This window comes from Saimiri boliviensis, chromosome 3, assembly GCF_048565385.1.
Source record: "Saimiri boliviensis isolate mSaiBol1 chromosome 3, mSaiBol1.pri, whole genome shotgun sequence".
Lineage (NCBI taxonomy): Eukaryota > Metazoa > Chordata > Mammalia > Primates > Cebidae > Saimiri > Saimiri boliviensis.
In genome coordinates, this window is record NC_133451.1 from 87,098,971 (window position 1) to 87,122,460 (window position 23,490).

At 39.2% G+C, this 23,490-nt stretch overlaps 1 protein-coding gene and 1 pseudogene across 2 annotated transcripts in view; one reads left to right on the plus strand and one right to left on the minus strand.

Moving 5' to 3' along the window:
• The window catches only part of LOC101047435 (large ribosomal subunit protein uL10-like), a 207,105-nt pseudogene extending 191,901 nt beyond the window's left edge, over positions 1–15,204 (minus strand).
• A 43-nt stretch (positions 15,205–15,247) lies between these two features.
• The window catches only part of SMARCAD1 (SNF2 related chromatin remodeling ATPase with DExD box 1), an 84,629-nt gene continuing 76,386 nt past the window's right edge, over positions 15,248–23,490 (plus strand). The window contains exons 1-2 of one of the 2 annotated variants that reach the window (XM_010340147.3): positions 15,248–15,376; positions 15,986–16,224. In XM_010340147.3, coding sequence (XP_010338449.1) covers positions 16,035–16,224 — 190 coding nt within the window. In that variant the 5' untranslated portion in view covers positions 15,248–15,376; positions 15,986–16,034. Of the gene's footprint in view, positions 15,377–15,444; positions 15,712–15,985; positions 16,225–23,490 lie in introns of those variants that run through there. The other variant, XM_003929544.2, reaches the window with a different exon arrangement.

Here is a 23,490-nt window from a genome sequence, read left to right on the forward strand (position 1 = left end):
ACAGAAACATTCATAACTGAATGCCTATGTGCAGATATTGATTCCAGTTGGGAAGTCTTATCCCACCTTCTTTGGTTGCCCTATTTCAACTCATTCTTTCAGGACCCAACTGAATAGTCATTTCCTTAATGAAGCATTACTCAACTTACACAAAATTAGTCGTATGCCTTTCATACTACCAAAGTATGTAATTCATACCTTTGTAAAAGCATTTACTCTGTGGTAATATTCTGTTAACAAGTCTGTCTCCTCACTTGATGACAGACTCCTTCTCTACAACGACTAAATCTTAGCGTCTTGGTATCCCTCGAGCCAAGCATTGTAACAGCCTATCAGATATAAAAGTGCTGGATGTGGTGATAAGTGCCTGTATTCCCATTTACTCAGGAGGCTGAGGCAGGAGGATCACTGGAGACCACAGTGTGCTATGATGGAACCTGTGAATCGTCACTGCACACCAGCCTGGACAACATAGTGAGGCTTGTCTCAATCAATCTATTAAAACATAAATCAAATCAGTGGGTAGCAGGGACCAGGGAAGGAGGGGAGAAGACTGATAATAAGACAAGAGGATGATATATTACCCTCTTGATAAAGATATATCTCTCAGGGGATATATCTCAGGGGTGATATATTTCAGGGGTAATGGCGGTTATATGACCATATATATTTTTCAAAGTTCATCAAAGCATTCACCTAAAAAATGTGAATTTTACTGTATGTATATTATACCCCAAAAAACATGTATTGCATAAAAACTACATAGGAATAAGGGAATAAACATGAATGAGGGAAAGACATAATGAAGCATTTATCTGAGACTTAATTTCCTTCCTAAGAGTGCTTCCATTTTTTTTTAAAGTAACATCTGAAACCAGGGCAAAGCTTAGCACCAACAGAACTTTAATGGTGGGTATTTTAGGTACACCAGTGAGATTTCTGAACACAGGCACTTCTTTTTTTTTTTTTTTTTTTTTTTTCATCCCCCACCCCTGAACAAAGGCACTTCTACAAATTCTTTATATTATTCTAATTTGCCTAAGTATAAAAGTTACTGGCCAATATCTATCCTTCCAAAACAACTTTGATATTACTTCTAATACAGTACAAGCCGTTTATAATTTACAAAAATAAAGTGTTCCTTCTGGTATAGTTAACTCAGAAGTGCTTTTCCAGTCAGTCTCAGAAATATATTAAGAGAAGACAACAAGTGTGGTACAGAAATTTCAAACAAAGCCAAACTCTGAACATGTAGAACTTACAAAATATTCTGGGCCTGGAGTGTGGTGGCTCACAACTGTAATCCCAGCACTTTGGGAGGCAGAGGCAGGTGGATCACTCGATTTCAGGAGTTTGAGACCAGCTTGGCCAACATGGTGAAACCCCATATCTATTAAAAATAAAAATCAAAAATTAGCCGGGAGTGATGGCAGGCACCTGTCTGTAATCCCAGCTACTCCGGAGGCTAAGGCAGCAAAACTGCTTGAATCTGGGAGATGGAGCTGCAGTGAGGCAAGATTGCACAACTGCACTCCAGCCTGGGCAACAGAGTGAGACAGAGTGAGTCGGTTTCAAAAAAAAATTACATTAAAATGTCATCTAGGAAAAAGTAAATGGCCTTCCAAGCAGGTCCCCACCACCATGTGGTTATCATGACAGCTTTGTAGGTCTAGAAATCCTGATTGATGCTTATTGTTGTCCAAAGTTTATCTGTTCATCTCCCCCAAAATAGCTCCTTCTCCTCCACCTTTATTTCCTATCTCAGGAGAACTATCACCTATCTACATCACTGTCCATTCCAGAATTCTCTTCTCCTCATAATCAATGCTTCTACCACATCTCAAACTATCAGCAAATCCTGTCAATTATATTTCAAGAATTTGTTTCCAAATTCATCCTCTTTTCCCCATCTCCATTAGCGCTACCCTAGTCTAGTTAACTGTCATGTTGCCCTTAGAATATTACAATGGCATTCTCTCTGAACTTCAGGTGGCCTTTGGTCTTTTGTTGTTGTTTTTTTCCAAAAAATTTTTTGAGAAGTTGAAAAATAATGTCATTAGCTCCCACATATCTCTCAGATTATTCAACATTTTGCTAAATGTGCTTTATAACCCTTTTTCTCTATATATAAAATGTTTTCCCTAAACTCTGGGGTTTTTTTTGGGGGGGGGAGGGTGGGATTTTGTTGTTGTTGTTGTTTGTTTGTTTCTTTGTTGAGTCAGAGTCTCACTCTGTCACACAGGCCGGAGTGCAGTGGCACGATCTCAGTATACTGCAACCTCTGCCTCCCCGAGTTTAAGCAATTCTCCAGCCGAAGTCTCCTGTGTAGCTGGGAGCGTGCCAGAGGCGCGTGCCATCACACCCAGCTAATATTTTTGTATTTTTAGTAGAGATGGGATTTCACCATGTTGACCAGGCTGGTCTTCAATTCCTGACCTCAAGTAATCCACCCACCTTAGCCTCCAAAAGTGCTGGTATTACAGGAGTGAGCCACTGTGCCCGGCCCCCTAAACCCTTTGAAAGTAATTTGGCAACATCTGTACCCCTAAATGAATATCTGGATAAGGATATTCTCCTACATAAATATAGTAACATCATTACACCTAAGCATATGAACAGTAATTCCATAATATCTAACACACAAACCATATTTAAATTTCTCCAATTGTCCCAAAAATGCTTTTACATTATAAAAATATCTTTCTACGCTCATGTAGACTCCAGTATATGCTTACAGTGTTTGGTTATTAGATTTCTTTAATGTCTTTTCATTTAGAATAGCCACTGCTTCCAACGTTTTTTTATTCATATTTTTCAAACTGCCTTGCTTGGCATGTTCACGTTAGCTGTTGTAAAATACTGCACATTCTGATTTTGTCTGATTGCTTTTATTTTTCTTTTTGAGACAGGTTCTGGCTCTGTCATGCAGGCTGAAGTTCAGCGGCACAATCTGGGCTCACTGCAACCTTCGCCTCCTATGTTCAAGTGATCCTCCCACCTCGGCCTTCTGAGTAACTGGAACTACAGGCACACGCCCCCATGCCCAGCTAATTTTTCTATTCTATTTGTAGATACAGGGTCTTGCTATGTTGCCCAGGTTGTGTAGGGGGAGACCCCATAAGTGCCAAGGCAGGAACCAAAGGCCTCAGCCTATTTCCATATAAATAATGAAGAAAAAGGTAACTAGAAATATAACCCTAGTAGTTACTAGTTATTCACAGGTGATCTTACTTATTCATAGGTAATCTTAATTCTTTTACTAATGCCTCTCAGGTCAGAAGTGTGAACCTGGGGCAACATTGTGAAATGAAGACGTTTTAAGCCCTCTGTCACACCCTTGTAAGGGCTGCCGGAGGGTGCCTTGGCAGAGCGGCAGCAGCAGCGGCAGCGCCAGCGCTGGGAAAGAGCCGGCTCGTTAGCCAGCTAGGAAAGGAGACGTCCAAAATAGCTGAAACGTCTCCTTCCCCCGAGGAGTTAGGAGAAAACTCTACTTCCAAGCTCTTGCCATAGGCCTGACGATGTCAGGTAGGCCCGGAGACATCCGGGGCTTAATTGTCTCTATGTGATGCTGTGCTTCAGTGGTCACGTTCCATGTCAGTCTCATGATCCACTTCTGCACCTGGTTCATTTTTTCTTGTAAGAATTAATCAGTGCCGGGCGCGGTGGCTCACGCCTGTAATCCCAGCACTTTGGGAGGCCAAGGTGGATGGATCACGAGGTCAAGAGATCGAGACCATCCTGGTCAACATGGTGAAACCCCGTCTCTACTAAAAATACAAAAAATTAGCTGGGCATGGTGGCGCGTGCCTGTAATCCCAGCTACTCAGGAGGCGGAGGCAGGAGAATTGCCTGAACCCAGGAGGCGGAGGTTGCGGTGAGCCGAGATCGCACCATTGCACTCCAGCCTGGGTAACAAGAGCGAAACTCCGTCTCAAAAAAAAAAAAAAAAAGAAAGAAAAAAGAAAAAGAAAAAGAATTAATCAGTAAAAGTAACAAAAATCTTAATGTCTTTGTGACAAGTATGGAAAAAGTGCTGACGCATTATGTCCCTTACCTCATGTGGGCTGCTGAAAATTCCTGAGCCCTTATCTGTGTGACACGTGATGGACTTGACCCTATCACTGCCACTCCCTGCCCCCAGTCACCAACCACCAACTCCACGCCCAACCAACTCCCTACTTTCCCTGCCCCCAGCTTTGTACTCAATAAAGGTCAGAATGTGCAGAAACTCGGGGCCACTGCTGGACTCCGCCCTTTGGTTCGCAGTGGACCCCTGTGCCCAAACTTTCATTTCTCTATTGTGTCTCTTACTTCTACAATTTCTCGTGTCCACACCCAGCAGGGAGGGGCTCACAGAACCCTGTGGGGGTTTCATTATCATAGCATAGTTTGTGCCATTTTGTAATTTAAGGTCTTGTCACTGACTAAGCTATGAGGAGAGAAATCTCATCACTCTTCTTTATTCTTATATGTCTCAGCATCTCTCAGTCCGCCGCACAGAGTAGGCCCAGAATAAAGATTAATTAAGTTAATGGGAGTTATACACTATATACAAATCTATGTACACTGTAATTTATAACTGATTTATGAAATTTACAAGGGTAAATCTCAAGTTTTTATAAAAAACTAAAAAACAGGTTTTAAATTGACAAAAATTGTATATATTATGGTATACGATATGTTTTGACATATTTATATGTTGTGGAATGGCTACCTCAAGCTTATTAACATGTATCACTTCACACATTTATCATTGTTTTGTGGTAAAAGCACTTAAAAATCTACTCTCAATTTTCAAGTATACAATATATACAAAGAGAATTTTAATTAAAATTTTTTTTTCACTTTATTTGCTTTCTGGGAGCTTAATTTCTAGGTAAGATAAAATTCCATTCTAAAAATAAGAAATATTTAGGTAGTCTTAACTATATGCCAGTCCCAGCCCTAAGCATAAACTATTTCAAATTTAATTCACAGAAACCCTTTAGCACGGATACTGTTTTTCCCATATTACAAATGAGGGAATTGAGAGAATATCACACAGCTAGTAAACAGAAGACATGGGATTTGTGCTCAGGTATCTAATTTCATAATGACTTTGTAATTTTGAAATTGCTTTTTTTTTTTTGGTGGAGGTGCCAGGGAATGAACCAGGATCTCATACTGAAATTAATTTTTTTTCTTTTTCTTTTTTTGAGACAGAGTCTTGCTCTGTTGCCCAGGCTGGAGTCCAATGGCGCCATCTCAGCTCACTGCAACCTCTGCCTCCCAGGTTCAAGTGATTCTCCCGACTCAGCCTCCTGAGTAGCTAGCATTACAGCCATGCGCCACCATGCCCAGCTAATTTTTGTATTTTCAGTAGAGACGGGGTTTTACCATTTTGGTCAGGCTGGTCTCGAACTCCTGACCTCAGGTGATCCACCTGCCTAGGCCTCCCATAGTGCTGGGATTATAGGTGTGACCCACCGTGCCTGGCCAGAAATTACTTTCTTAAGAGTTCATTTTCCTCATTATAGCTAACTATAAAAATGTCATTTTATGACCATTTGTGGGAGTCCACGTTTTTCATTCAGTAATACTTCTACCTTCAAGAGAACAGACATGTACAATGTAAGGCATTTATACTATTAGCAAATATCTAAGTAGGAACAGTCTAGACAACATACACTGTGCAAAAAATGTTAAATGTTAACTTATTTCCAGAACTGTAATTTGATTATATCTAAGTAGATACGGCAGTAAGAGAACTTTGAATTATGTTTAATGGTTGTGGAATTTAAAATGGCTGAAAAAAAGAAATAACTTGCTTTCTCCTGGAATCTTTTTGTAAAGACCATTTCAGGGGCCAAGCTCAGTGGTTCACGCCTGCAGTACCAGCACTTTGGGAGGCCGAGGTTGGGGGATCAAGAGGTCAAGAGATCGAGACTATCCTGGCCAACATGACAAAACCCCATCTCTACTAATAAAGCAAAAATCAGCTGGGCATGGTGGCACGCACCTGTAGTCACAGCTACTTGGAAGGCTGAGGCAGGAGAATCACGGGAAGCAGAGGTTGCAGTGAGCCGAGATCGGGTCACTGGATTCCACCCTGAGCAACAAGAGCAAAGCTGTCCCCCCAACCAAAAAATAATAATAATAATAAAGTAAGTATAAAACTTAATAAGGAAACTGAATTGCAAGGCCACTAGAAGAAAAGTAAAATCTTGTCTATATGTGGGCAAGAATTCAACTTTCTAATTGAGAGTGTCCTGAAAATTGAAGATATGCAGATGCAGAAAAAAGAAGGGAAAAAATAGGATTAAAAAATCAAGTAAAGCCAGTTGTGGTGGCTCACGCCTGTAATCCCAGCACTTTGGGAAGCCGAGGCAGGCGTATCACAAGGTCAGGAGTTTGAGACCAGCTGGTCAATATGGTGAAACCCCGTCTCTACTAAAAATACAAAAATTAGCCAGGCATAGTAGCCTGTGCCTATAGTCCCAGCTACTGGGGAGGCTGAGGCAGGAGAATTGCTTGAACCCAGGAAGGGAGGTTGCAGTGAGCCAAGATTGTGCCACTGCACTCTAACCTGGGTGACAGAGTGAGACTCTGTTTCAAAAAAAAAAAAAAAGTGGGGCAGGCGAGGTGGCTCACGCCTGTAATCCTAGCAGTTTGGGAGGCTGAGGTGGGTGGATCACCTCAGGTCAGGAGTTCAAGATTAGCCTGGCTGTCATGGTGAAACCCCATCTTAAAAAAAAAAAAAAAGTAAAAAAAGAGATACAATATGGAATTTGTTCTTCAAGTTCTGAAAAATCAAGCATCACGTAATTTATTTAGAATTTAAATCCTATTTTTCAGAAAACAAATTATGTAGCAAAACATGGCAGATAGTTACCAAACCAAACGTTTTTTAGTTTCCTAAATTGGTAATGGTAGTTGCTAGAAGTTTTAAGTTTAATTCATGGATGTAATCACCATGAATTCTACCAGAGTTATGAGGATTGTGGACATCTTTGTCAGAAGTTTTTACTATGAAGTTCACAAGCACTAAGTGTTCCATGAGCTCCCTGAAATTATGTGCCACCTATCATGTGCCTATGTCATTTTTTTTTTTTTTTTGGAAGGGATGACTTTTTAAAATTTGGATTCCTAAGAGAGGTTTATAACCCTGCCCTCCACCTTCCCAAATTAAGAATCATTACTCTAGTTAAAGAAGTATTTGCTTACAAATTGATATTTGGCTTAATTACTTGTTACCAAGGAAGAAAGATTTTTTTTGTTTTGTTTTTATGACTTGGTATCTTGTCTTTTTCATTTTATATTCATGTGTGGAAGATTAGATTAGTTTACACAAGTTTCCATTACCAACCAGGTGCAGTTTATATTTGTAAGATACCAAATTAAGAAAGGATCCAAGCTTACAAATCTCATTTTTAATCTCTGTTGCTGTTTATTTTTTTGTTTGGTTTCTTTTTTGAGACGGAGTTTCGCTCTTGTTACCCAGGCTGGAGTGCAAAGGCGCGATCTCGGCTCACCGCAACCTCCACCTCCTGGGTTCAGGCAATTCTCCTGCCTCAGCTTCCTTGTTTGGTTTCTTAATCAATTCAGTTCAATTTTGGAAGGGCTGCTTCTTCCTCAAATTGCCTCATGGTTTTATTTCGGTAAAGATGAAGCAAAAGAAATAACAATAAAATTTCCACAGTCTTTTTTCCTATTTAATTAAGAAATTTGAGGATTCTATCAAACATTTTCACTGAGCCCATTTAAAACTAACAGGTAACTAAAATGATTTTTGCAGCCATACATAAGTATTCTGATTTAAAAGGTGAATTCTGTGGGGCATGGTGGCTCATGCCTGTAATCTCAGCACTTTGGGAGGCTGAGGTGAGAGGATTGCTTGAGATCAAGAGTTTAAAGCCAACCTGGGCAATATAGCCAGACACCATCTCTAGAAAAAACACAAAAATTAGCTGGATGTGGTGGTGTGCAACGGTGGTCCCAGCTGCTCAGGAGGCTGAGATGGGAGGATCTCCTAAGTCTGGGAAGGTCGAGGCTGCAGTGAGCCATGATCACTGTACTCCAGCCTGGGTGACCCTATCTAAACAAAAAATAAAATAAAAGAACAGAAAAAAAATATATAAGAAAGGTGAATTCTTGGCCGGGCATGGTGGCTCACGCATGTAATCCAAGCACTTTGAAGGCCAAGGCAGGCGGATCACCTGAGGTCCAGAGTTCAAGACCAGCCTGACCAACATGGTGAAACCCGTCTCAAAATATATATATAAATATATATATATATAAGAATTTAATAAAAAAGAAAGGTGAATTCTATCCCCATACGGACCCTTGAAACAATATTTTATTCTAACCACATTTGAGTGGCCCTGCTGACACAATTCTATTTTACGGTCTATATTCTAGGAACTTTATTGTAATGGCCATGTTTAATCACATAAAGCCGTTTAACAAAAATTAGAAATAATAATGCTTTTCTATGATTCAGTAGCTATTTTTAAAGAAGCGATGCCTTTAATTTCATTTACACTCCTGAGAAAGAATTAGACACTATTGTGGGAAATAATTCTTCTTCCAAAGGAGGTAGAGAAAGTGTGAGGACACAAAGTGTATTAAAAGATTATTTTTAGACTGAGCTCCTCAAAACTTGAGGAAAAGAGCATGAGATTTCCAGGCAGTTTTTGAGTATGGGGATTTTAAGATAGAAAAAAAAAAAAGGAAACATTTTAATTCTAACTGGAAGAATTGGTACACTCAAGACGAAAATATAGAAAATATTTGGATATGTTCCAATTATCTAATACTGAATGACAAACTACTCCAAAAATGTAGTGGCTTAGAACAATAGCCATTTTATTCTATCTCATGATTTTGTAAATGAGCCAGGCTTGCTAAGTAATTCCAAATTATAGTTTTTTTCTCATTTATTAGTTGGAATACTTTTATAAAGAGACACTTTCCCTCACCTCTTCTTCAATTACCTAGTAGAAGCCTTCATAAAGACAGGATAAAGCTTGATTCTTTCCATCTGTCTAACAGTTTTCATGATAAATTGTTTTCTCATCCTCCAAAGTCAACCAGTTTTAAAAAAAAATCAGTACGAACTCCTGGATTTCAGCATATTTGATGGCTTTCAACTCCCTGCAATTTTTAATCACATTAAGCTCAAACTGCCCCATCTTTGGCCAGTTGGAACCTCAGGTTGACCTCTGAATATTTTTCACATATTAGTGGCCTTTGGTAATTTTCTTGCTTTCTGGTATAGGGAGATACTTAAATTATTAAGTCACAATCTTTTTCTTTCCCCAAATCATTATAAATGTTGCATCATTAGTCTCACCTTGTGCATTTTCCATTGCATACTGTAATCTGCTCTTTTTCCAAGCAGTCCAGGTTTCCATCAGCAGTAAATGATATTCAAAGACTATCATCACGGTACTAGGGCTATGTAATGGGTTAGTCACTTTCTATACCTTTTCAGTGGACAAAGATAGGAAGCAAACACACATTGTGTCTGTGTGCATATCAAATCTCATAAGTTCATATTGATATTTCCAATCCAAATAAAAGACCTAATCTCTATTACGTTTCTATTTTTCTTTTTTTTTTTCCATATGTTTCTATCATTTTTTTAAGGAGATGAAATTTAACAAATCATATAACCATTATAAACTGGACTTTCTTCCTTTTAAACACCATATTATCTTTGTTCTGCAAGTAACTATGTAGTTAATGCTCAATACCTATCCTCATAACATTGTCTCTATAGATGTTCTGGTTTCATGAAGCTTATTCTCTGATAGATACCTCAGTAGTACTCATGACAATACCCTCAGAATTCTTTTTTTTTTTTTTTATAAATTACTAATCTTCTCTGTATCATTCCAGTTTTAGTATATGTGCTGCCGAACCGAGCACTAACCTCAGAATTCTTACCCAATGTTAGTAATGTGTTTGTGCCTTTATATTTTAAAGGCACTATTGTTTGATATAAAATTCTTGAATCACATTTTGTTATCTTAAATCTTAGATGTCCAAGAAATTTTTAATTTTCCTTTAAAATCTAAATTTTAATAGAATATGTCTTAGGGTTGGCAGGTATGCTTAGATAAATAATAGTATGCTTAGGTAAATGCTGTGTTTTTTCAATATATAGTTTTAAATCCTTATAGTTTTCAGGAAGTATTTTTTGAATTATAGTATTTAGTTATTTCTTTCACTCTTACTTTGGTTTTCTTCTGTAGCAACTCCTATTATAATTATGTTGGATCTTCTTTATCTTCAATAATTATTTTCTCTTTTAAAATCTATTTACCCTTCTATTTTTATTTTTAAAGTTTTTTTCCCCTTTTTACCCTATATTTCTCTAAAGGCATTATCTGTTATGTTTGCCTACCTATTATCAGGTCTACTTTACTCCTCATTAAAAAAAAAATTTTCTTTTTACTTCTCTTCCTTTCTTGACATCTATCACCTCTTTTCTGAAATTTTTAAACTCTGATTTATGGTGTGCTTTTGTGACATATATCACTTGGATGATAGTTTGCTTTACATTTTATTTGTGATTATCTGTATGCTTAGACAATTTCTCTAGTTATTAATATCATTAATTCATTCAACAAATATTCATTGATCCTCTACTATGTGCAGGCATTATAGTCTGAAGTTGAGCCATACTACCCAATCACTAGATTAATGAAAAAGAGATAAAACTTATTGCTTTATGCAACTAAAATTTTGTAGTTTGTTATGCAACAATAGCTGACTAATCTAACATATTTACAATCATTATGTTTAGTCTCAACAGAATGCTTTTACACCATGAATTCTCTATATTGAAATTCTCATTTTGACATTGTCAGCTGCATTTATGTCTTTAGGAATATTTTAAGGAAGATGTATGATCAGGAAATTGAAAGTCTGAATTTTTTTTTCCACAAATGGATATTCGTGATCTAGAAAATTATTAAGTCACAATCTTTTTCTTTCCCCAAATCATTATAAATGTTGCATCATTACTTTCTGACATTTAACAAAAACACTTCTGCTTGATTTCTTTCCCTTTGTAGGCTGTAGATTTTTTTTTTTTGAAAAATGCTTGCAAGACATTTTTTTAATTCTTGAAATTAAAACAAATTCTGTGGGATATTTTTATTGTATAGTCTCTTTCAATTGATTCTGCCTTGAATTCACTAAGCTCTTTCACCTGCAGACTAACTGAAAGCCCATAAACATTTTCTACTGCATTTTTTCATTATTTCTTCTTCTTCTTCTTTTGTGTGTATGTATGATTGTTTACACCTATTACTCAAAGGTTCATTCTCACTTCTCTGAATCTTGCATTTATCATTTCTTTAAACTGCATCGATTTTTCCTTTTCTTTTTTTTTTCTTTTTTTTTTTTTTAGATTGAGTCTCACTCTGTCACCCAGGCTGGAGAACAGTTGCACAATATGGCTCACTGCAATCTCTGCCTTCCAGGTTTAAGCAATTATCCTGCCTCAGCCTCCTCAGTAGCTGGGAATTCAGCCATGTACCACCATGCCAAGCTAATTTTTGTTAAATCTCATTGATTTCACCTATTGTCTGCAATAGATCTTTTCTGCATGGCTTTTAGAATAAACTAACTCTATCGACACCTTGATAGTGGACCTCTAGCCTTTAGAACCACGATAAAATAAATTTCTGTTGTTTCTGTCATCCAGGCTGTTACTATACCAGCCCTAGCAAACTAATACATCCCATTAAACTTCTGCTTCACTTTCAAAGAGAACCCCAATCACGAATCATTATAATTCTCCCAGGTCAATGAAGGTTGCAAAACAATCCTGCCCTCAGAACTGGGCAAGCGGAGTCCCTGTCCTGGTCTAGTGTTTTAAAAGGCAAAATCTAGTTCTTCTCAGCTATGTCCCAACCAAAAGGAATCTTTGGGGCCAAGAAGATATGTTCACTCAGAACTTGTGCCTTCACTTATAGACAATAATTTGAATATCTGGTCCCTAAAATTATTTGCTCACACAGTCCCAAAGTGACTTTTCCCGAAGTCCTCCCTACTGAGGGCAAACAGTGCTTTCAATATCTATAACCCTAGGCCAAAAATGTAGCCAAAAGGTCCCTAGGTCCAAAAGGTGGCAAAGGAGCGGTGTAGCAGTAAGTATGCCAAACAAAATACAAGACAACTTGTTAAATTTGAGTTTCAGATGAACAACAAATAATGTCTTAGTATCAGTTCCAAGTATTGCATTAGACAAATGTATACTAAAAATGTATTCATTGTTTATTGAAAATTCAAATTTAACTGTACATCCCTTTAAAAAAATATATTTGGTAACCCTAGTTGGGGGCCAGAGTTGAGTGTCCATATGCTGGGCATCTATATGCATGAGCACATGGCCCATTATGATATCATTATTGATATCATTAGTATCAAATTGAGTATGAAAAGGTGACACTAGGAAGGCAGGATATATGAGCCCACCAATTCTCGTTCATTAACCCACATTCTGACACAGTAGGAATTCTAAATTCAACCTGGCTTCCCTGGTATTTTCAAAATAGGAAGAACATATTTAACTTTTACATTTTGTTAACTATATTTATAATGTTTAAATATTTAGACATTTATGATTTATATGGTTCGTTTTCAATCTTGCCCCAGCTATACAAATGTCAAGAGGTGGTACTGTGGCAGAAAAGCACTCTAAGAGTCAATATCATTGTTAGTCACATTTAAAGAATGAGGAAACTAAGATTTAGAAATGTCATTCAGCTAGAGGAGTCTGTTTTCAAACTCAGATCTCTCTAAATAGACATCAAATTGTCTTCATTACCAACAATTTCCTGCTTATAAGTAACTATATTATTTTTCTTTTCTTTTTCTTTCAATCATGGTTCACTGCAGCCTTGATCCCCCGCACCTGCCCTCACCCCCAAAGCCTGGCCAATATGGCAAAACCCCATCTCTACAAAAATGCAAAAAGTATCCAAGCATGGAGACAAGCACCTATAGTTCCAGCTACTTGGGAGGCTGAGATGCGAGGAGGCCAAGGCTACAGTGAGCAGAGACCAAACCACTGCACTGCAGCCTGGGTGACAGTGAGACCCTGTTTCAAAAAAGAGAGAGAGAGAGAGAGAGAGAGAGACAGAGACAGAGAGAGACAGAGACAGAGACAGAGAGAGAGAGAGAGAGAGAGACAGAGAGAGACAGAGACAGAGAGAGAGAGAGAGGGAGAGGGAGAGAGAGAGAGAGAGAGAGAGAGAGAGAGAGAGAGAGAGAGATGGGGGTCTCCCTTTGTTGCCCAGGCTGGTCTTGAACTCCTAGCTTCAAGTGATCCTCCCACCTCAGCCTCCCAAAGTGCTAAGATTACAGGTAGGAGTCACCATGCCTGGCCATGAGTAAATATATTCTTCGATCATACAATTTAATATGCATGCATAAAATGAATGCATTTCACGGGATATTAATGATAGGTATAAAGGAAGTCCCAATTGTTCAGGCTTCAATCTTGAATTTTATGGGCCCAAACACCTAATTTTATTAATGTGCCTACATTTGATAAAACTATGGGTTTGTGTTATAAATATACATTTCACAGCACTGACATAAAACGGACTGCCAATTTAAGTTTACAATGAATGGCTAATGTATCTGACAGAACGATCATTTGTAGCAATTCCTCTTTATAGGACATGCCAACGAGAAGATCAAATTATAACTCAAAACATTGCTTCTTTAGTCTAATGTTGGAACAGAGGGAGTAAATCTTTAGGTTTTTTATTTTATTTTATTTTATTTTATTTTTGAGACAGGGTCTCGCTCTGTCGCCCAGGCCAGTATATAAGAAAAATGTGATACATATACACAGTGGAGTACTATTTGGCTATTTTAAAAAATGAGATCCTGGCTGGGCGTGGTGGCTCATGCCTGTAATCCCAGCACTTTGGGAGGCTGAGGGGAGTGGATCACAAGGTCAGAAGTTTGGGACCAACCTGGCCAATATGATGAAACCCCGTCTTTACTAAAAATACAAGAATTAGCCAGGCATGGTGGCGTGTGACTGTAATTCTAGCTACTTGGGGAGCTGAGGCAGAATTGCTTGAACCTGGAAGGTAGAGGTTGCAGTGAGCTGAGATTACGCCACTGCACTCCAGCTTGAACTGGGCAAAACTCCACCTGGGGGCAGGGGCAGGGGTAGGGGCAGGGGCAGGGGTGGGGGTGGCGGGACGAGGGTGGAGGTGTGAGGTGTGGGGTGGGGGGTGGGGGGTGGGGGGTGGGGGCTGGGGTTGGGGCTGGGATGAGATCCTGTCCTTTGCAACATGGATGGAAATGGAGGTCATTATATTAAAGGAAATAAGGCAGGCACTGAAAAACAAACTTCACATGTTCTCATTTATTATATTTGTGGGAGCCAAAAAATTAAAACAATTGAACTCATGAGAAACAGAGAGTAGAACAATGGCTACCAGAGGCTGGGAAGGGTAGTGTGGGGCGGAGGGGGAGGGGTTGGTGAGCATGGTTAATGGTTTAAAATACAGTTAGAATGAATAAGATCTAGTATTTGATAGCACAACAGCATGACTACAGTCCACAGTTTATTGTACATTTTTAAATGACTAAAATAATATAACTGGATTGTTTGAAACACAAAGGATAAATGCTTGTGATGAATACCCCACTTACCCTGACAGGATTATTACGCATTGCTTGCCTGTATCAAAATATCTGATGTACCCCATAAATATGTACTCGCAAACATTAAAAATTAAATTTTTTAAAAAAATAAATTAATCAAAATTCCATTCTAAGAACAATCTCGCCGAAAGTGAGGAATTACTTCAAATGCTCTGAAGCTCAACATCCTGGGGTTCTTATCCCTCACTAATTACCTATGCAATTGCAGGTCTCACTTGCTTTGCTTTGTAAACAGGCTTCTTGTAAGGATTGAGATTATACACTTAAAATGCTTGGCACACTATTATCACTATTATGCTATCTACATTATAGATGAAACATTAAAGATTATAATACAACGTATACTAACTGAATCATATATTGTTATTGTTTGTCATCATGCTATTTACTATTGTTCTATTTAATAACTCTGCAGCTAACTTACAGAAACGGGACAAAGGTACAGAGCAATCTGGCCCTCACAAGCCGGCGGAGACGGGTACGAATCACCATGACAACAGCGCGCGCCTGGACATCGTCGGCTCGCGCGTTGTTTGGGACGAAAAAGCCCAGGCTGCGTGTTGCGTCATCACTACGCGCTCGTAAGGTTTCTTCGTGCTGTTTTGGAAGGTCCCGGCACGGCTACCGTCGCCCCACGCCAGGAATTCTTTTTTTATTTTCAACCTTTGTTGCCTAGAACTGAGGCTACAAGATCGTAAGTACCGAGAGAGGAAAGAACAAGCGAGCGATGGCACGTTAAAAAGATGCCTCCGTCTACGCTCCACCTCTGAACCTTCCTGTGTGCTCTTAATCCTATCAGCTTCCTCTCAGCTGGGACCGCGCCGCGTCAACTTCCGGGCGGGTGCCCGCCAGCACGGCCTCCGCCGCTCCCCTTCTTTGGCCCCTTTGTGTCCCCGCAGTGTCGAGGCGCGGGCTCTGGCAGGTCCTTTCTCGAGGCAGGGGGCACAGTAGCACAGGGAGCCTCTCTCTGTGTGCGGGCGCGAGGCCCGCTAGGGGGTTATACTGGGGAACGTGCCTGCGCGTGCTGGGGTAAGAGGAGGGTGCACGAGGGTCCGCTCGTGGTTTCAGTAAGGAGGGGCGGGTGGGGGAGGCGGACGAATGGGAGTGAAAAGCAATGGAAATTTTAGAAAGATACCCGACCCACCTTCTGATCTTGGTGGCCTAACAATGAAGCGTAGCCATAATAGTCCTGAGCCACTGGCATGTTTGCGGGCCCTTTATTGCCTTGGGAATAAACTGCTGTGGCATTGTATTTTATGTTGTTTTCATGGCCTCTCTTCTTCTGTTTGTTTTTCCCCTGCAGATAGTTCATTTAAAGCCCCCATTCCTGCAAGGTGGTGGTTTCTACCAATATGAATCTTTTCAACCTGGACCGTTTTCGCTTTGAGAAAAGGAGTAAGATTGAGGAAGCGCCCGAAGCAACCCCTCAGCCCTCCCAGCCTGGCCCTTCATCACCAATTTCTCTTAGTGCTGAAGAGGAGAATGCTGAAGGGGAAGTTAGCAGGGCAAACACTCCTGATTCAGATATAACTGAAAAAACAGGTGAGTTACAATGTTGAAATTGATGTAACATCAAGGACAGTTTTTAAAAGATGGAAGAAGGGATTCTCATTTTTATTCTTGATGTCATGTATATTGATGCATTGTCCTGCAGTGTGCCCTTTTAAATACAGCTTTGGGACTGCCATAAGCACCACGTACCCTCAACTGAGCATCCATCCATTGTTGCTTCACTTTTGTTTGAGTTCTTGGAACATGGCCCAATGGTGGAAGTTGAAATCAGAACTTAGGTCATCCATAGGTCAGAATGGTTATTACTGGAAGAGCAGTGTAGGTGATTCAGTCCTGTGATAGACTTCGAGGCTATTTGGCCAGACATATTCATTCATTCCAGTTTTCCCTCAAAATATTGATCATCTATGTGCTAGACATTGAACAAGGCGCCTAAAGATAACCTCTACACAAGGGAAGATCAGATCACATCAAGTTATTGCATCCACTTGACTTCCTGGATGTCCTCAGAATGCAAAGGAATCATTGGTGTTCTTCATGATGAATGAACGTTTTTAACCTCATCAGCAGGTTGTCAGAGACAAAAGGATTTGAGGATAAGCCAAAAAATTGAGATTTCCACTTGAATCTGTGTTCATTGAACAGTTAACTATTAGAGGAATATATTTGAGCTCTTGCTGTTTTATAGGCGTATTGATAAGTGCTTCACATTCCGTCATTTAATTTGCACAATAATTCTACACGATAGGTATAACTGACATAGAGGTTAATGTAAAATGAGATTCAGAGAGGTTATTAGGAACTCAAGTCCTGGCAGTATGATTTCTTTTTTTTTTTTTTTTTTTTTTTTTTACTTTTTTTTTTTTTTTTTTTTAGGACGGGGTTTCACCATGTTGGTCAGGCTGGTCTTGAACTCCCAACCTCAGGTGATTCGCCTGCCTTGGCCTCCAAAGTGCTTGGATTACAGGCGTGAGCCACCACACCCAGCCGGCAGTATGATTTCTGAGCATAAACTCAATAGTTACATAGTTTCTTATGAAAGATGAAAGGAATGTTGGAAGTTATATTTTAATATTTTTTCAGTAATGTCTTTTCTGTACAAACTGTTTCATAAGTAGCTTTTAACTTAATGTAGCCTGAAAGATCAGTAACACACGTTTATCCTTAGTATCTTTTTGTTTGCCACTCTTCTACTTAAATGTAGCAGTGGTGACAGATCTTCTAGAAGTTATCATTAGAGTAACATTTTTAAATACTTTGTGTAACTGGAACTTGGCGGAATGATTTGGTAGATTGGATTAGGAGTCAGATATACAAAGCCTTTGTCTAAATAGTTTTGAATTTGAATGCTATAGGGAACAACTGAAAGATTTTAAGCACCAGGAGTAAATCCTTGTGTTCACTCTTTGAATAGATACTTGACATCCAGGTAAATGCTTTTCCAATCAATATATTCATCTGTTTCCTCTGTGGTTAGACAGGGCAGGAAGGTCAAGGTGTAGACGCGGGATTTCAAATTCATAGATGCTTCTGCCTCTTCATTTTTGTTAAATGTGGTGGACATTGGACACATCACTTAAAATCTGTGATTCACATTTTTTTCATCTCTGAAAGTAAAAGCAGTTTGTAACCTGGATTTCAGTGGAATGTTTTAGTTATTTATCAGTATTGGTCATGTGAAATCTTTAATTTCCTTTATTGATCAGAAGATATGTTTCTGTTTTTATTTCTTTCTAACAGTATCCATTCATTTTCTCTTTATTGGGACTTTTTTCCATAAATAAATTCTGCTTAGAAACTGAGATTGCTTTAGGAATTACATGGTCAGGCTTGATGGCTTTGGGAAACTGGAAAATTAAGTTTGTTCTAGGAATGGTAAGAATTAATCCTTGTAGGAGTGGTGCACTTTGCTTTAATAAAAGATTGTTGTAAATGATACCGTGAATTTTGGAGAGTTTCAAAAACTAAGGCTGAGAAGTTTAGATTTTATATTTTAGGTACTAGGTATTCATTGAAGACCTTACGGATTGAGTAGGAAAATGACGAAAGTAAGTTTTTGAAGTCAGCTTAGCATTGGTGACTCATATATCTTGATTGAGGGTAGGGATTGAAGGGAAAGAAATCATTTAGGCAACTCCTATAATCTAGGAGTGGATAGCTGTAGAAATGGAGAAGAAAGAGATATGAGAGGTTTCAGAGTAATGAAGGGCAGGGTTTAGATCCCTGATAGGAATGAGATAAGATGAATGTTAAGATTTTTATTTTAGGGCTGGGTCATGCCTGTAATCCCAGCACTTTGGGATGCAGAGGTGGGCAGATCACCTGAGGTCAGGAGTTCAAGACCAGCCTGGCCAATGTGGCGAAACCCTGTCTCTACTAAAAATACAAAAATTAGCCCTTATGGTGGAGCACAACTGTAATCCCAGCTGCTCAAGAGGCTGAAGCACAAGAATTGCTTGAATCTGGGAGGCAAAGGTTGCAGTGAATGGAGATCGTGCCTGAGGGATAGAGTGAGATTCTGTCTCAAAAAAAAAAAATGTAAATATCTTTAAGAATTCAAATAAGAATTAAAGGTTCTGCACCCAAATATTAATTTAGCATGGGATCTAGGGGGAAGTGCAAAGTGGGACTCAGAATTGAGTGTTGGACCTGTGGGACAAGATACTGAAGTTATAAGGTCAGGACTGGAGATAAAGATTGGTGAATTATGAGTGGGATGTGACTATTGACCTTCCTTTATCATGTGGTAACATTTCATACTGCCATTGTGGGATAATGCTATGTGAGTTTATTTACAGTAAAGTGTCAGGTCTAAGTCAGCTTATAGAATGGAAATTATATGTAGTCAAAATTACCTGTAATAACTCATTTTAAAACGACGCTTTTTTTTCTTATTTTATCTAGTGAGTTGACTTCATTTCCTACTACGCTTTGTCAGTTACTGTGCCACAGCCACATTGTTTCTTGAATCTGTCAAGCAAGGTCCCGTCTTTGCTTCTTCCAGTTTGCTCTTTTGCCTGGAAAACTCTTCCTGTTAATATTTGCATATGACTCAGATGCTTTGTTTCATTAGATCGAAGTAAAATGTCACCATTTTTTAGAAGACCTTCCCTGATCGCCTGTGAAATAGTCACCCAACCCAGCCCCACCTTAACGCAGCTTTACTCTAATTTTTCTTCATGGTATTTATCACTAGTTAATATTACATTATATAGTTGTGTCTCCCTTGTTAGAACATGATTCATGAGAACAGAGACCTTATCAGTCATGTTCATCTATTTATCGCCATTGTTCAGGACAATAACTGGCTTGTAGTAGCCCTCAGTAAGTGTATTGAAGTAAGGATTATTGCATAATGAGTAGGCATTATTTGTACCTTATACATATTTTTAAAAATTTATTATTTGTTTTTAGACAGCCACACTGTGTTGCCCAGGCTATAGTGCATTGGAATAATCTCGGCTCACTGCAACCTCTGCCTACCGGGTTTAAGTGATTCTCATACCTCAGCCTCCCGAGGAGCTGGGACTACAGGAATATGCCACCATACCTGGTTAATTTTTGTATTTTTTGTAGAGATGAGGTGTCACTATGTTGGCAAGGCTAGTGTCAAACTCCTGACCTCTAGTGATCACTTGCCTTGGCCTCCCAAAATGCTGGGATTACAGGCGTGAGCCACCACGCCCAGGCCTATACATTTTTTTTTCTTTTTTTGAGATGGAGTCTTGCCCTGTTGCCAAGCTGCAGTGCAGTGGCACAATCTCAGCTCACAGTAACCTCTGCCTCCTGGGTTCAAGGGCTTGTTCTGCCTCAGCCTCCCAAATAGTTGGGACTACAGCCACTCGCCACCACACCCGGCTAATTTTTGCATTTTCAGTAGAGATGGGGTTTCACCATGTTAGCCAGACTGGTCTTGAGCTCCTGTCCTCAAGCAGTCCCCTTGTATGGAGGGTGCGGAGGGTTTCTAGAAGAGGAGGTTTTAGACAATATAGATGAAGCTGAAAAGATAGAAGTGTAAACTCTTGGGTTGTGAGGGGCCTTTATATCCTATGTCAGGGAATTTATTTGATTTTATTTGACGCAAATCATAGAGCATTTTATTTTGGAAAGGCCATTAGTGAAGCTGTTGTATTAATTGAAGTCTCAATGTGGGGAAATGGCTAGGAGATGACAGGAGACAACTGAGGGGAGTTATAAATGATGCATTTGATGATATTAGGTGATCAGTTGAATGTGGAAGATTTGCAGGTAACTCAAATGTGCATTGTTTGTACAGCTGGAGCACTGCCACCATGGCCTGAATTAGAAGGTGAGTGTAGGAGAAAGGTACTAAAGCGTGATGCATTTGCATTACCCATCTTATTTTAGTATCAAGGTAGTAGATGGTTGAATATTAGAGTGTAGAGCTCAGAGAGTGTTCTGAATCTTAGAAGTCAACTTGGGAGTCATAATTGTGGTAGTTAACAGAAAATGTCCTAAGCAGGATATACAATAACATCATCTGACAATGGGCAAAGGCAGGAAAACCAATGAAAAATTTGAAAGATGACTAGAAGAGTCATAGAAAACGATAGTGTCCTGGAAGCCAAAGAAAAAAGTAATTTTAGTTTGGTATTTAGTCTAGTAACAAATCCTGTAGAGAAGTTAAGTTCAGTGGGGACCGATTAGTGACCAGTTTCCTTGGAAATTAAAAGTTACTACTAACCTCTAACAGTTCAGTAGAATGGTGACGAGATGAAGATGATTCTTTCAGAAAAGGAGAGAGAAAAATAGGTAACTTGATTGAGAAGCAACATCAAAAAAAGATGTTTCCGATTGTTGAAAATTGAGCTTGTTTGTTAACCAAGGGCAAGAAGCTAGTGGAGAGAGAAGCGCTGAGGGAGGGAGATAATCTGAAGAGAGTCATCAAATGATGGGAACTGAAGCATTGCTGGACTGTTTAACTGTGCAAAACAATAAAGATATTTTACCTGGGGGGGGGTGGATAATTGAAGGAGATAAAAATAGATGGATTGATTCATAGATTATTTTGACACTGGAGGAATGGAGGAAAGTTTTAGTATGTGCTTGATGAATTTTTTTTTTTTTTCCGAAATAGATTCAGTCCTCTAGACCACTTCGAGGTGGTTGTCATATTGAAAGGAGCACTTGTTAATAAGTGAGAAACATTTTTGAAACTGTACCAGTCATTAAAAAGATTTCCTGAGAGTATTGCTCTGCCAGAGACAGATTGTATAATCTTGAGTAAAAAGTCAACTGTTTGGATCTTACTCTCTTTTCCTGGCTTTGCTTAGTTTTCTGCATTCCTTGCCAACTTTAAAATGGTTATTATCCTTTGAATGATGAACTTGAATGTATCCTTTTAGCTTCATAATTCTGTGACCATTGGGCAATACTCAGTCTTGTTGTAGGTATGTATGGCCAAAATGTGAATCATTGTTATACCTGTAGATAGTCATTCTGATTTCTTAATGTCTCTTAATATTAATTGACAAGCAGTACTTGGTTAGAGTTAGTGCTCAATCGTTGTAACAGAAAGTACAGTAAGTACTCAAACATAAGTAGAAATCTTAAGTGCATTTTAAATGTACATTTATTTGGCCAGGCGCAGTGGCTCACGCCTGTAGAGTACCAGCACTGTAGAAGGTCAAGGCGGGAGGATTGCTTGAGACTAGGAGTTCGAGACCAGCCTGGGCAACATAGCAAGACCCTGTCTCTATAAAAAAATTAAAAAGCTAACCAGGTGTGCTGGTGTATACTTGTAGTCTTAGCCACTTGGGAGACTGAGGCAGGAGAATTGCTTGAGCCTAGGAGTTCGAGGTTACAGTGAGCTATGATCACTCCACTGCATTCCAGCCTGGGTAACACAGTGAGATTCTGTTCCAAAAGAAGGGGGCAGATAGGGGAATTAAGTATTATTTTAGTCATTGTCACTTCACCCTACACAAAAATTTCACTAGTTTGTATCAGACTACATCTTGGTTTTCTGATGTCTACTTTTTCATACCTGTCTAAAATATTGCAAACCTTTATTATCTTTAATAGGCTAGTAGACAAAAGTATGTTATTGTTGCTTTTTCTTTATTTTTGAGGTTAAGTATGTTTTCATAAATTTACTAGCCATTTGGTTTTTTCTGTGTTCCTTTATGCTTTTCTGTTCTTCTGATAAATGTGTCTTTCTGATAAATGATTTGTAAGTACTTTTTAATTCCATGTATCTTAGTCTTTTAGGGCTGCTATAACTACCATAGACTGGGTAGCTTATAAGCAATAGAAATTTATTCTGACAGTTCTGGAGGCTGGGAATTCCAAAATCAAGGTGCTGGAAGATCAGTTATCTGAGAGCCCTCTTAGACCATGATTTTTTTACTGTAATCCCATGTAACTGAATGAGTGAGGGGTCTCTTGGGCCTCTTATAAGGGCACTAATCCCATTCATAAGTGCTCTGCTCCCATCACCTAATACCCCCTCGTACCTCCAGCAAATGTCGCCTCCTAATACTATTACTATAGCGCAGGCGTCCCCAAACTTTTTACACAGGGGGCCAGTTCACTGTCCCTCAGACCTTTGGAGGGCCGCCACATACTATGCTCCTCTTACTGACTACCAATGAAAGAGGTTCCCCTTCCTGAAGTGCGGCAGGGGGGCAGATAAATGGCCTCAGGGGGTCGCATGCGGCCTGCGGGCCATAGTTTGGTGATGCCTGCTATAGTGGTTAAGATTTCAATATACCATTTTGGGGAGTGGGGCACAGACCATAGCACCCCCTTTGTTGTTTGCCGTAGAGAATTTTACATTTTTATGGCTGGGCGTGGTGGCTCATACCTGTAATCCAAGCACTTTGGAGGCCAAGGCGGGCAGATCACCTGAGGTCGGGAGTTCAAGACCAACCTGATCAACATGGTGAAATCCCGTCTTTAAAAAAAAAAAAAAAAAAATTTACATTTTTATGTGGTCAGATTGTTCGTCCTTTCTCTATAAGTATTCTGCATTCCCCATTATATACTCATTCATATTTTCCTCTAGTATATCTGTTAATTTTTAAAATGTTGGTAAAATGCACAGAAGATTTACTGTCTCATCCATTTTTAAGTGTACAGTTCGCTACATTCAATTCAATGCATTTACATTGTCATGCAACAATTCTCCAGAACTCTTTTCATCTTGCAAAACAGACCATGTACCTATTGAACAACTACTTCCCGTTTCTGATTCCCCCAGCCCCTGGCAGCCACCCTTTACGTTGTTTGTTTATGGATTTGACTATTCTAGTATAACATCCTCAGAATCCATTA